Source organism: Dipodomys spectabilis, unplaced genomic scaffold, assembly GCF_019054845.1.
Source record: "Dipodomys spectabilis isolate Male_0828 unplaced genomic scaffold, ASM1905484v1 ptg000231l, whole genome shotgun sequence".
Classification (NCBI taxonomy): Eukaryota; Metazoa; Chordata; class Mammalia; order Rodentia; family Heteromyidae; genus Dipodomys; species Dipodomys spectabilis.
Window position 1 is genome coordinate 6,962,112 of NW_024870908.1, and position 13,313 is coordinate 6,975,424.

Consider the following 13,313-nt stretch of genomic DNA (forward strand, 5'->3'; position numbering starts at 1 on the left):
CGCCTCCCTGCCTGCGCTGCCCCCCTCCCTCCCCCCTCCCTGCCTGCGCTGCCCCCCCTCCCCCCCTGCCTGCACTGCCCCCCTCCCTCCCCCCCCGCCTCCCTGCCTGCGCTGCCCCCCTCCCTCCCCCCCACCGCCTCCCTGCCTGCGCTGCCCCCCTCCCTCCCCCCCCCGCCTGCGCTGCCCCCCCTCCCTCCCCTCCCTGCCTGCGCTGCCCCCCTCCCCCCCGCCTGTGCTGCCCCCCTCCCTTCCCTCCCACCGCCTCCCTGCCTGCGCTGCCCCCCTCCCCCCGCCTGTGCTGCCCCCCTCCCTCCCCCCCGCCTGCGCTGCCCCCCCTCCCTCCCCCCCCCCCGCCTGTGCTGCCCCCCTCCCTTCCCCCCCACCGCCTCCCTGCCTGCGCTGCCCCCCTCCCTCCCCTCCCTGCCTGCGCTGCCCCCCCTTCTCCCCCCTCCCGCCTCCCTGACCAGGTTAAGCGCTCCTATTTTAAGACATTTGTGAGGTAGTGGTACAGAGCGGGCAGCCCCCTCCCCCGACCCCCTGCCACCCAGCCATGAAGACGCACACGCGTTTCCTAGAGATGTTTATTACTATCCAAACATTTTCAACAAGAAAAAGACCTCTCAAGTTTTCTAGGATTTATAGTTTAAATATTTCCCAGGGAATCCATCTCTAATGGAACCCTCCAACCAGGATCAAGATTCAGATTTTTTTGGACACAAGTGAGAGATCTGTCTCTGCACGGGTAGACTACACATACATTTCATCTGTCAACTCCTAGGCTCGCCTGCAAGTTCTAGTTTACAGTTTCTCTTAGGTCTCTGATTCCTTCATGTTTGAGGTCACACACGTGTGACAAGCGTGTATAGCACTTCTGTCAGCCACTGGGGGGCTATGGTGGCTGATTATCCAACCAGCTGGAAAGCACATTTTCCCAAGACCTCACAACTGGCTTTCCAGTTGGATCCTTCAAGAGAACTGCCATTTAGAACTAATCATCTTGGTCTTGAGCTAGTTTACCAGACTTTGGTCTCTATAGAGCCTTAGGGAGTCCAAATGCTCTTGTTTAACGTCCCAAATGAGGAAGAAGATATGGATTGCCAAGACTGTTGGAATAAGCATTGAACCATAAGATACCCAAACCATACCTTGGTTAAATCCCCCGAGAAGGTGTGTGTGCTTTGGACTTCAAAGTGGCCCTAAGCAGTTCACTTCAAATCTCACATACTTCCTATTGCAGCCTGAACTCCTTTTTATGATAATCCTTTGCTGCCTCTGCACTCCTTCAAAAGAAGCCTGAATTACCTCATTAATTACCTGGGCAAACAATGTCAGCTCTTAATAAAAGAGCCCTCTGAATATACCATCTAATCTAGGGCAAAGGGATAGATATCCCATTGTTTCTAACCAGTGTGAGTTCTCTGATGACTCATAAGACGTGAACTCCGAGAGAAGTTTTCTCCACACTCAGTACACTTGTATGGTCTCTCTCCTGTGTGTGTTCTCAAGTGACGAATCCGGTTGGAGCTATGTGAGAAACTGTCTCCACATTCGTGACAGGTATAGGGTTTTTCTCCTGTGTGAATTCTCTGATGCCTGATTAAGTTGGATCTGTGAGAGAAGTTTTCCCCGCAGAGGGTACATTTATATGGTTTCTCTCCTGTGTGGGTTCTCTGGTGTCTGGTAAGGTGCATACCCTGCCGGAAGCTTTTCCCACAAGTCAAGCATTCAAAAAGTTTCTTCTCCACTCTGTGGGGTGCATGGTTTGCAAGAAAGGGGGCGCTGTCGTTCCTCATGCCCTCTCCACACTCAGAGAAGGGGTCAAGTCTCTCTTTCTCATGGGTTCTTTCATGAATGACAAGGTGGGAACTCCGAGAGAAACTTTTCCCACACTCAGCACACTTATAAGGCCTTTCTCCAGTGTGGATCCTTTGGTGGCGCAGGAGGTTGGAGCTGTGAGCAAAGATCTCCCCACACTCGAGACACTTGTATGGCTTTTCCCCGGTGTGTGTCCTCTGGTGCCTGTGAAGGTTGGAGTTGCAGGAGAAGCTTTTTCCACACACATTGCACTGATACGGCTTCTCACCTGTGTGGGTGCGCTGGTGGCGAGTCAGGTGGGTGTTCTGACTAAAGCACTTTCCACATTCAAGGCACTTATGAGCCTCCTCTCCCAGGTGTCCTCTGTGTAGTGACAGAAAATGTGGGTGCCCACCAAAGATTTCACCGCACTCCACATCCATGCACAGTCTTTCTGCCGCATGTATTCTCTGATGCCTGATTAGGTTTGAGTTGTTAGAGAAATTTTTGCCACACAAGGGACACAAATGGAGTTTCTTTGGCTGCAGTTCTTTTGTTTGTCCCAGGCCTCTGCAACTTGTGGCTCCCACTAAGGACTGTTCCATTCTGTCCTCTAGGGGAGAGTCCCAATGCCCTTCAGCCCTGTCCAGAGATCTTCCCCAGGGCATCTCCCCTCGGGCCTGGCCAGGGAGAAGTGCCTGGGACTGGGTGTTTTCAGGACAAACAGACTGAGCACTTACATCTGGATCCTCAAACTTCTCTTCCCCTGCTAGAGAGAAAACACAAACTTCTACATGATTTCTACTTTGGAGAAAAGAAAATCCTACATGCCTTTCAGGTCAGAGGCCCTAACAGGATAGACGTACTTCAGTTTTCCACTCCTACATAAAGCACTCCACAGAAGCACATGGATAAGAGGTGGGACTACTGCTCAAGGAATCAAACTTGGTCTAGTTTTAGAATTTCCTTCTTAGAGCTTCCAACCCCTTTCCAACTGTGCCTCCAGCTACTCTGAACCCAAGAGTAAGTGCCTCCTCCAAGTTTGAACCCTGGGTTCCTCATGGGATGGAAAGTGGGTAGGGGAGACACAGAAGCCATGCATCTTCATGGCAGTGATGGTGCATTGGGCCAGTACCCAACTCCTCAAAACCCTTACACTCCAACTTGCTGGGCAGTTGTCCCTTCTCGTTCTTTACCTGGAGTTGGGCTTCGGGAACTCATGCCTTCCTTGCAACCCTGGATGCTGGGATCCCATGGCTTCCCATCTTGTTCCATTTGAGTGCTCAAAGCCTCCTGATTGGGAATGCACGCCTCTGTCCACAATAGAAGAAACAGATTGCTCTATCAACTGATCTCTTTTATCCGGCAAGGGGAACAGAGCCTTGTTCTCTGTTCTCAATGGGAAGGAACAGAATTCTTGGTAAGTCTGAAACAAATTACTTAAAATATACACTAAACTATTCCCAGTGATTACCGCTAAAGAAACTGAGTTTGTTTTTGTTTAACAACTACAAAGCATTGGGATTTGAGAGAAAACCTGGAAGTGGTCCCTATTAAGGGAAACAAAAGCCAGCACTAACTGTTGTGCAGAATTAATGAAAATAAGTTCATGGCTGTGATTGTCTTTATATGAACCTGGTGAAAATGAATTGCAGTAATAATCTTTGATTGATATATGTTTCAACATACTCAGTCATACTATACTCAAAATCTCATTTTAAGACTTCCCTCAACTTTCTGGGAATTTTCATATAATCAGAAAAGCTGTCCTGTATATTTTCCACCTAAATGTACCTATCGCTTTTTCCTATTTGACAGCATCTTTTTTATTTTTTTGTGCTGAGCTTGAGGCTTCAACTCAGGGCCTGGGAGCTATCCCTGAGCTTTTCTGCTTAAGGCTAGCAATCGGCCACATAAGCCACCACTCCACTTCCAGATTTTTATGGTGGTTAACTGGAGATAAAAGACAATCCTGAAGGGATGGGAAGGTGGCTCAGTGGTAGAGCATTTGCCTTGCATGCATGAGGCCCTGGGTTCAATTCCTCAGCACCACATAAGCAAAAAAGTAAAAAGCCAGAAGTGGCACTGTGGCTCAAGTGGTAGAGAGCTAGCCTTGAGCTGAAGAGCTGAGGGACAGCGCCCAGGCCCAGAGTTCAGGCCCCATGACTGGACCCAAAAAAAAAGACAATTCTGGAAAACCCAAGTATGTGTGTGTAGACAAGAGGTCGCAGATCTTCAGTTGCTCTTTGAAATCCAATATAGTTCAGACTCTGCCTAAGGATCTGGAAGCTAGAGTTTAAGTATAGGGCTGCGTGCAATGAATCAACTGTTCCCCTGGGAAGATATTTAGCTGACCTCATGTGGATAACTTTAAACCAACAGAGTAGAATCGACTGTGGTTAATTTCTTGGGAAAACTCAGCTTATGGCTGGGAGGTGGAGTCCAAGCCACGGGGCTCTGGTCAGAAATGGCAGTTATCAACAATGACAAAAATGTCCTTATAAGCCAGGTGCCAGTGGCTCACGCCTGTAATCCTAGCTACTCAGGAGGCTGAGATATGAGGATCACAGTTCAAACCCAGCCTGGGAAGAAAAGTCCATGAGACTTATCTCCAGTAAACCACTAGAAAACTGAAGTGGTACTGTGGCTCAAGTGGTAGAGTGCTAACCTTGAGCTGAAGAGCTGAGGGACAGCGCCCAGGCCCAGAGTTCAAGCCCCCACAACCAACAACAACAACAATGTCCCTACCTAGTGAGTCCATGTTTTCATAACTCTCCTGTCCTGTGTCCCTGGAGAGGGCTTTCTTACGAGGATCCTGATGGCCCCACTCTTCCTGGGAGATGTACACTGCCATGTCCTCTAAGCTCTCAGGCAACTGAAATAACACAGGACCTCGGTTAGCCCACAGGCACCATGAACAAGTCAAACAGAATCAGGGGTTAAATAGGCAAAACCTAAGAGTGCCAAAGGGGCTGGGAATGTGGCCTAGTGGTATAGAGTGCTTGCCTAGCATTCATGAAGCCTTGAGTTCAAGTCCTCAGCATCACATACACAGAAAAAGCCAAAGTGGAGTTGTGGCTCAAGTGGTAGAGTGGTATCCTTGAGCAAAAGAAGCTCAGAGACAGTGCCCAGGCTATGAGTTCAAGCCACAGGACTGGCAAAAAAATAATTAAAAAAAAGAGTGCCAAAGACATATGTCATGAGGAAGAGGGCTCCAGGCCTACATGTTGGAGGTAAGACAAAGAAAGTGAGGGAGACATTTGATCACAGAGAAAAAAGTCATCCAAGTGCCAGAAGGACCCCACCCCAAAAGCATTACAAAGAGAAAGAAGGACAATAGGGAGAGACAACAGGAACTTTCACATCACCTGGGGCCCGGTCATCTCCTTGTCTTCCACATTCCCTTCAGCAGGAAAGAGAGAAAGCCAGGGAGCGGACAAGGCTGAAGGTGATAGAAATCAGAATGAGAATAGCATTCCCAAACTTTGACAACTCGTGGATAATTACATCACAGTATGCATTCCCTAATGCTCAACCTCTCATTTTAGGACTAAACACAAGGTGTTTAACAGGCATAATAAATATCCAAATTGACAGGATCAGAGTAAAGGAGTGCAAGTCTCCTGTGCTGGCAGCAGCAGTCCAGCCCCCCACCTGTTTTGTGTACAAAAGAGCTCTACATAAGACATCCCCTCCTCTCTATTGTTCAACCCCAGTATACCACTTCGAGATCTTTCCTAACACATCTGAGAACCTCAGCTTCAGAAATTCTCTTTGGCATCTGTGCTACATCCTAATAATGTCAGTGACAAGCCCAAAGCCCCTCCTTCCTCCCACCTGCCCAGATAACTGTTCCTCACCCCTCTCCTTTACAGCCTGGGGGTCCCTTTTGGGGCTGGGATCTAGCAGCTCCTGCAGCCTGGGGCCAGGGCTTCGCTCAGTCTCTATTGGCTCAAGCTTGAAGCTCGATGAATCTCCTGCTGCTTCCAGTGGCAAAGGCTCCTCCAAAAGCACTTCTGCTCCCCGCCCTTGGTTTGTGACCTGGGAACCAACCACATCACTCATCATCACAACGGGGTCCACAGAAAATGGAAATTAGTACTGGATTCTGAGGGCAAGCCTTCAGCAGAGAAATGCACACCATCTCTTTGGACTCAGCAGGAGAGGGGGATGGTATACACTAAAGTTTTTGGTTTTTTTCCAAGAGTGTCAGACAAAGTGGGAAGAGGGATGGGGAAGGATAAAGGGGAAAGGTCCACTCCCAGTGTACATCTTCCCTGTACTCTTTCGATGTTCCTCACTCTTTAGTTGTCCTTTGTCTTTTCTAGAAGTTTCTATTCTTCACTACTAGAAAATCTACCCGAGGAGCAGTGACCTCAGAGCATCAGTTTTACATCATTTTTCAACGTTCAATTAATGGGGATGCAGCTCTGCAAAGAAGATCACACAGTTGGCCTTAATATAATAAAAATATTAAGCACTAATTAAAAACCAGCAGTGTCATCCCTGTAAACCTCAAAACAGCCCCATTTTACCATCTTCATTTTACCAGTGAGAAAACAGATCCAAAGTGATCAAGTAACTGCCCCCAGTCAAATGCTAGTGCAGACTTGAACCCGGGCAATCTAATTCCAGGGCTAACAACTATTTCCAAACACTGCCTCGGGTGAAAACGGCACATTCTTCACGGTTCACTGTTCATATGGGGATAATCTGGAGGAAAAACAAGGCAGATTAAACCACAAAAAAAAAAAAAAGCCCTCTTCCCCCAACTACTACTCCGGGCAACCTAGTATAAGCAACTGGAGAACTAGGTCAGCGCGAAGTCTTAGTTCTCGGGGCCAAACGGAAGTTAAAACAGCTTCCTCTCTCGCTCGCTCACCTGCTGCCTCAGTCTTCCAACCTTTCTCTGCAAGTCCTCCACAAGTGTCACCGCTTCTTCGCCGCTCTCTGGATGCAGCTCCTGCACCCTGCCCTTGATCTCTTGGGGCAGGATGGTCAGGAACTGCTCCAGCACCAGGAGTTCCAGGATCTGCTCCTTGGTGCGGAGCTCAGGCCGCAGCCACCCATGGCAAAGTTCCTGAAGCCGGCTGAGGGCTTCCCGGGGACCGGCGGCCTCTTGGAAACGGAAGCGTCGGAAGAGCAGGTGGGAGGCCTCTGGGCTCGGCCCGGGGTCAGGAGGGGGCAGCTCCTGGCTCCAGGCGCAGTCCTCCTCCAGTTTGACTATCAGGAGCCCTTCCTGGCCCGCAACCGAAGCCATCGTCATAACCCCAGAAAGCCTTGGCCCCAAACCAGCTGCGCCCCTCTTGGAAGGAGCTCTGGGCACCGAGCAAGAACGGGCCGCGCGGCAGGAGCCTAGGGGTTCTGGACTCCAAATCCGGGGCGGAAAAAAAGAAGCCCGGCTCCGAGCCGCGGCCTGCGTGGGTCCCGGGCGCGGCGGTATCAGCCACTAGCGGACCCACGCAGGACTCAGCTCCTGCGGCGGAAGTTTCCGCGCGCAGGTTTAGGCGTCACAAGTCAACAGCGACTGTTCGAGACCGACTTCCGGTTCCCGGCTCCCATTCTCCAGCTCCCATTGGGTCAGAGCCTGCCAGACTCGACCCCGACCAATTACAAGGGGCGACTTGCCTTAAGGGGCGGGACGAGAGGGTAGCCAAATAGTCACCGAGGTGGGGCGGCCGGACGAGACCGACCTTTGCGATTCCCTTCGGCGTGAAGCGGGGACGCTGTAACACGCTCCGCGGAGAAACCTTTTGTCGAGGACCCCAGCCCGCAACCTAACTATGGCCGGTCTGGGAACGGTCGCCCCGCCCCTGGGGCCTGCGCAAGGTCTGTCGGGAGATGTAGTCCGGGGCTCGGTGCTGTTTTTGCGCCTGCGCCCCAGGCATTCTCCGCTCGGGATCACTGGTCCATCCCTGGCGAGGAACTCTTGGGGTCCAGCCTGCCCCGAGCCACGTCCCGACCTCCCATCTCAGATCGAGTTTTAAGCTTTGCCCAGGACTGGCCCTGCCCTGGAAGGCGCGGCGGTGCCATGTGAGTTTCGTGGTAAGGAACTGAGGGGTGGAAGCCGGGGCACCCCCTGGTTCGGCGAGGCCCCCGGCGGGTGGCCCGCGACCAGGGCCGACGCGGGGCCTCCATCGCCTTCCACGGCGGTCAGGGCACGGCCTCTGCAGACGTCCAGATCGCTCGTGGGGCGAGACCTGCTGCGCACCGGCCGCCGCGCCCTCCTCCCCGCGGGGGTCGGGCGCGGCGGGTCGGGCTCTTCCCTGCCACCTCCCGCTGTTGGCTCTCGATACTTCCCCGTGTCCTTCCTCCTCCCCGGGACGCTGGGCCGCCGCACCGGAGCGCCTAGCGCGCGCGCGCCGGGACCGGCAAGTCTGCAGCCCGGGGGTCTGATACCTTCCCGGGCAACCGCTTTCCACCGACGGCTCTGGGTTCCGGAAACTGCTCACTAGACAAAAAAAAAAACCCGGAACAAACGAACAAAACCAAGCCCACGGCGGCCCGGAGGAGACCCCTGCCGCACACACGGTCTCGGCACCTCTGAGCCCCGCGGATCTCACGGCTTCGTGCGGCCACCAGACAAACCGGCTTCCAAACTGGGCTGACCAGCACAGCCCTGCGTTCCCGGCCCCTGGCTGAGATGAGGTTTTACTAACTTTTCACCGGTTGGTTTGAAACCAAGTCTTATTGCTACCTCCTGAGTAGCTGGAGTGACAGGTGTGAGCCACCAGTGCCCAACTACAAGTGACTTTTAAAAATTACCTCTTAGCCAGGCGCCGGTGGCTCACCCTAGCTACTCAGGAGGCTGAGATCTGAGGACCGCGGTTCAAAGCCAGCCCAGGCAGGAAAGGCCGTGAGACTCTTATCTCCAATAAAGCACTAGAAAACTAGTGGCGCTGTGGCTCAAGCTGAAGAGCGCAGGGACAGCGCCCAGGCCCACAACCGACCCAAAAATAAAAATTATCTCTTGGGGCTGGGAATATGGCTTAGTGCCTAGCATGCATGAAGTCCTGGGTTTGGATTCCTCAGTACCACATAAGCAGAAAAAGTCGGAAGTGGTGCTGTGGCTCAAGTGGTAGAGTGCTAGCCTTGAGCAAATGAAGTTCAGAGACGGTGCCTAGGCCCCGAGTTCTAGCCCCAGGACTGAAAAAAAAGGAAATCTCTTGACAGGTGTTGACTCAGGCCTGTAATCCTAGCTACTAAGCAGCTGAGATCTGGGGATGGCGATTTGAAGCCAGCTCTGGCAATGCCATTCCGAGAGACTTATCTCCAATTAACCACCAAAAAGCCATAACCTCTCTTGTTACAAAAATAACAAAGATTTGAAAGAAGGTATGGGTTAAGAGAGATGGGTGACAATGTTGTCAGACACTTTGTACTCATATGCTGTTTTGTAGAATGGGAACTTCTCTGTACAACTACTTAAAAATAATAGAATAAAAAATAATAAAAATTTGTTTAGAAAATAAAATTCCAATTTAGCCAGGTGCTGGTAATGAACGTGGTAGAAAGGAATACCTGTGGATAGCAGAAACAGTCAAAGTGGGAACAGTGCCAGGCGCCAATGGCACACAGTGTAATACTCAGGAAGCCAAGATCTCAGTTAGAAGCCAGCCTGGGCAGGAAACTGTGAGACTCATCTCCAATGAGCCACCAAAAAGCTGAAAGTGAGGCTGGGCTCAAGTGGTAGAACACTGGCCTGGATTAACAACAACAACAAAAGTCAGGTGTAACACCCAAGCTCTGAGTTCAAGACCCAGGACTGGAACAAAAATTGCGAGAATGGGGCTAGAAGGTGGATCAGTGTAAGTGATTGCCCTTGCATGCCTGAGGCCCTGGGTTCAATTCATCAGCACTACATAAGCAGAAAAAGCTGGAATTGGCACTGTGGCTCAACTGGTAGAGGGCTAGCCTTTAGCTGAAGAGCTGAGGGACAGCGCCCAGGCCCTGAGTTCAAGCCCCTCAACTGACAAAAACTGAGCTGTGAATTCTTAGGCACTAAAAGCAGAGAGTTCTTCGTTCTTTGTGTGGCTATGTTGGGTTTACACTCAGCATTCTGGCCCCAATGAAGATCACAATATCTGGTGGCAAAGGAGCAAGAAACAAGAGCTCACTAATGCTCTGTTTTTCTTGTTCAACACAATCCATCATATAAGCTATAATCCTATTCTCACCTTGTTTATAAAGTCCCAGAGCATCAAAAAGTGTTTGTGAGTTTCATTTGACTTTGAAAAGCCCAGTTGCATCAAAACATGGTCTGCAAGTCTCTTGACTCAGAATTGACCCTGTTGCAAACAAAACACGCACACACACACAAACACAAGTTACTGGGATTGCAACATATCCTGTTTTAGCCTGGAAAGCCCCTTCCCCTACCCTATTCTGCTGTAGGTGCTCAGAGGAGTTTCCCAACAAGCCAAGACAGCAGTAGAGCTCCCCAAGAAACTGCAGCACTTTCCATTCACTGCACCCCCTCTGTATTTTTCCATACAGCAGGGGAGGGATTAAGGGGGCAGCTCTCTGAAGCCAAGTACAGGAGTTGCTCCCTGAGACGTCAGTAAACACTGAAGTAATATGAGAATGTACACATCAATCACCACCAAAAACATCTGCATCGAAAGTTTACCCTGTTTTTAGAGGAAACGTGACGTGGGAGGGGGGGGTTAAAGCTGGAAGTTTCAAAACAAAAAACAAACTAAAACCACAACACTCTGTGAACTACCCAGAACAGGACCATGCCAGACATACTTATAATCCCCACAGGGAGGTTAAGGCAGTACCCAAGCACTACAGCAAGACCCTGTCTCAAACAACAACAAAACAAAGCAATTGGACAAAAGGGTAAATTCCACCAACCAGAACATATCAAAGCCTTATTGCACCCCAAGCCCCCCCTCATCTGACTGGTGTCAGGGTGCTTGCTCTAGCTGACCATGAGCATGTCCTCTTCGGACTCCAGTGCTTAGCTGAAAAAGGAGCATACCTGGCTAATGAACAATAAAATGTTATCATACAGAAAGATAACCTGTTATGTCAGGTGTTTTATTTTTTGAAATAAGGGTCTCCCTATGACCCATGCATGCAGGCCTCCAACTCTCAATCCTGCCTCAGCCTCACATAATGGTACCAGGGAATGAACTCCATGCCTAATGTTCTTGCCTTGCTTTCTTATGGCTGCTTCTGCCACTTGAACCACACCTCAACTGCAGCATTTTGATGGTTAATTGAAGATCAAGTCCCAAAGACTTTTCTGCTCAGGCTGACATTGAACTACAACCCTCTAGGTCTCAGCCTCCTGAGTAGCTAGGATTACAGGTATGAGCCATTGGTAGCTGACTGCTGCAAAGATTTTTTTTTTCCAGTCGTGGGACTTGAACTCTGGATGCTGTTCCTCAGTTCTTCAGCTCAAGGCTAGCGCTCTACCACTTGAGCCACAGTGCCACTTCCAGCTTTTTCTGCTTATGTGGTGCTGAGGAATCAAACTTAGGGCCTAATGCATGCAAGGCAACCACTGTACCACTGAGCCACCTTCCAGCCCCCAGCCCCAATTTTTTAAGAGATGTTTATGGAGAAAGCAACACCTGGAGCAGAAGTGCTCTTGATGGATGCCTTATGTCATGCACAAAGCAACATTCTGACAAAAACGTCATGGGACAGGCAGAAAGTTCAAAGCAATACATGGAAAGAAACAGCAGTTTGTCAGTCCACTAGGAAAACTGACTTAGGAAAGGAACACCAATGAATTTTAAAGTTACTAGGTGGAAGGCTGTAGAAGCTGTCACAGGCTTGGATCACTTATTACCGACAAAGAATATGTCCAATTACACTACAGAGATCTTAAGGGCACATCAATGTTACCCACTGCCTAGTTAAAAGGAAACAAGTGTAAAATAATGGATATTCTGCTGTGAACTGTCTTTTAAAAATTAATGTCAGGCTGGGTACTGGTGGCTCATGCCTGTAATCCTAGCTACTCAGGAGGATGAGATCTGAGGATAGCACAGGCTGCCATGTTATTTACAAATAACCACCAAAAAGCTGGAAATGGAGCTCTGGCCCAAGTTGATAAGAGTGCTAGTCTTGAGCAAAGCTCAGGGACAGCTCCTTGGCCCTGAGTTCAAGCCCAGGAATAACACATATACACACACACACACATCAATATCTTTATTAGTCTAGAAATGTTAAAACAATGTTTTCATTTATATAGGCATAAATATGTGAAGTTACAGGCATAAATATGTAGAGTTCTCCAAATAATGAAAAAAAAATCCTTAGTGTCTTAAAAGGGGAAAAAAAGCTGAGAAAATGTGTGACATTTTGTAGTTAACAGAAGAAAATAGAGATTGGACAACTAAAATTAATTCAGAGGAAGTGGCACTGTGGCTCAAAGTAAGAGCACTAGCCTTGAGCCAAAGAGCTCAAGGACAGTGCCCAAGTTCTGAGTTCAAATCCGATAGCCAACAAAAAGAGAGAGAGAGAGAGAGAGAATTCAGTCTCTGGAACAGACTGGAGAAAGGGTATCAATGGAACAGTTGGGGAAATTTGATTACTGACTGATTATTTGATTATGGACTGATTGTTTTATTGTAGAAATGTTACTTTTTTGGCTGTGATAAATATGATTATTTAAAACAATATTGTTGTGTCCTGCCGGGCGCCAGTGGCTCACTCCTGTAATCCTAGCTACACAGGAGGCTGAGAGCTGAGGATCACGGTTCAAAGCCAGCCCAGGCAGGAAACTCCGTGAGACTCTTATCTCCAATAAACCACTAGAAAACAGGAAGTGGTGCTGTGGCTAAAGTGGTAGAGCACTTGCTTTGAGCTGAAGAGCTCAGGGACAGCGCCAAGCCCAGAGTCCAAGCCCTACAACCAACAACAACAACAACAAAATAGTTGTGTCCTTATTGTTAATATCTAGAATTTCTAGGGAATTTGGAGTGATATATTATTATCTTTTTATTTTTCTTAAGGGAAACAAAAATACTATTAAATAGAATCATTTGGTGAATCTAGGTAAAAAGCATTTAAGTATGATTTGTACTATAACTCTCCATTTCCTGTAATTGAAAGTTTTCAAAACAAAGGATTAAAGTTAAAAAAAAAAACACACACACAGATGTGCACACGTACAGTAGTTGAGTAAGGTAGAAGCTGGCTTCCTGTGTGATCTACATCAGCTTTGGAGCCACCTCCAGAGTCCAACCTGGGTTTGGAGTTCTGGGGGACGTGGGTCTTTCTACTCAGGTATCTCCAGCATTCTGCTAAGTACCTACAACATGTGTTCAGAAAATGTGCTCCCAGAAACAAGGGCCTGGTCAGCTGTTGGGATGGACAGATGAAAATGGAGGTCCTGGATACCATGGGACGAGGCGTTTGTGCTGCTGGTGAAGCACACATGGACTGGAACTGTATTAACAAGGGTGTTGCCAAAGCCGGTGTCCTGGTATTCACCTGCTTCTTCTGGAGCAACATGCTTTCTTGAGCAGACTCAGGCAAAGCTTGTGCTAGCTGTCCTT

General features: G+C 49.3%; 1 protein-coding gene across 7 annotated transcripts; it reads right to left on the reverse strand.

The window, feature by feature from the left end:
* Positions 1–567: 567 nt before the first annotated feature.
* On the reverse strand, positions 568–8,541 carry Znf263 (zinc finger protein 263). 7 transcript variants are annotated; one of them, XM_042698340.1, is made up of 6 exons: positions 6,677–8,541; positions 5,655–5,835; positions 5,163–5,236; positions 4,543–4,669; positions 2,991–3,107; positions 568–2,560 (listed from the first exon to the last, which is right to left on the reverse strand). In XM_042698340.1, the coding sequence occupies exons 1-6, from the start codon at positions 7,058–7,060 to the stop codon at positions 1,401–1,403; spliced, it is 2,043 nt and encodes a 680-aa protein (XP_042554274.1). In that variant the 5' UTR covers positions 7,061–8,541; the 3' UTR covers positions 568–1,400. The 7 variants fall into 7 exon arrangements, with proteins under 7 accessions (XP_042554274.1, XP_042554273.1, XP_042554280.1 ...); XM_042698339.1 differs by having other exon boundaries at positions 568–2,563; XM_042698346.1 differs by lacking the exon at positions 6,677–8,541 and adding an exon at positions 6,344–6,623 and having other exon boundaries at positions 568–2,563; positions 5,655–6,224.
* Between the last annotated feature and the right edge of the window lie 4,772 nt (positions 8,542–13,313).

Coding starts and splice junctions, on each gene's coding strand:
- Znf263 (XM_042698339.1), bottom strand. CDS start 7,060: ATGACGATGGCTTCGGTTGCGGGCCAGGAAGGGCTCCTGATAGTCAAA. Junction 5,836..6,676: donor TTGGAAGACTGAGGCAGCAG/GTGAGCGAGCGA, acceptor GTTGGTTCCCAG/GTCACAAACCAAGGGCGGGG. Junction 3,108..4,542: donor TGAAAACATGGACTCACTAG/GTAGGGACATTG, acceptor TATTGTGGACAG/AGGCGTGCATTCCCAATCAG.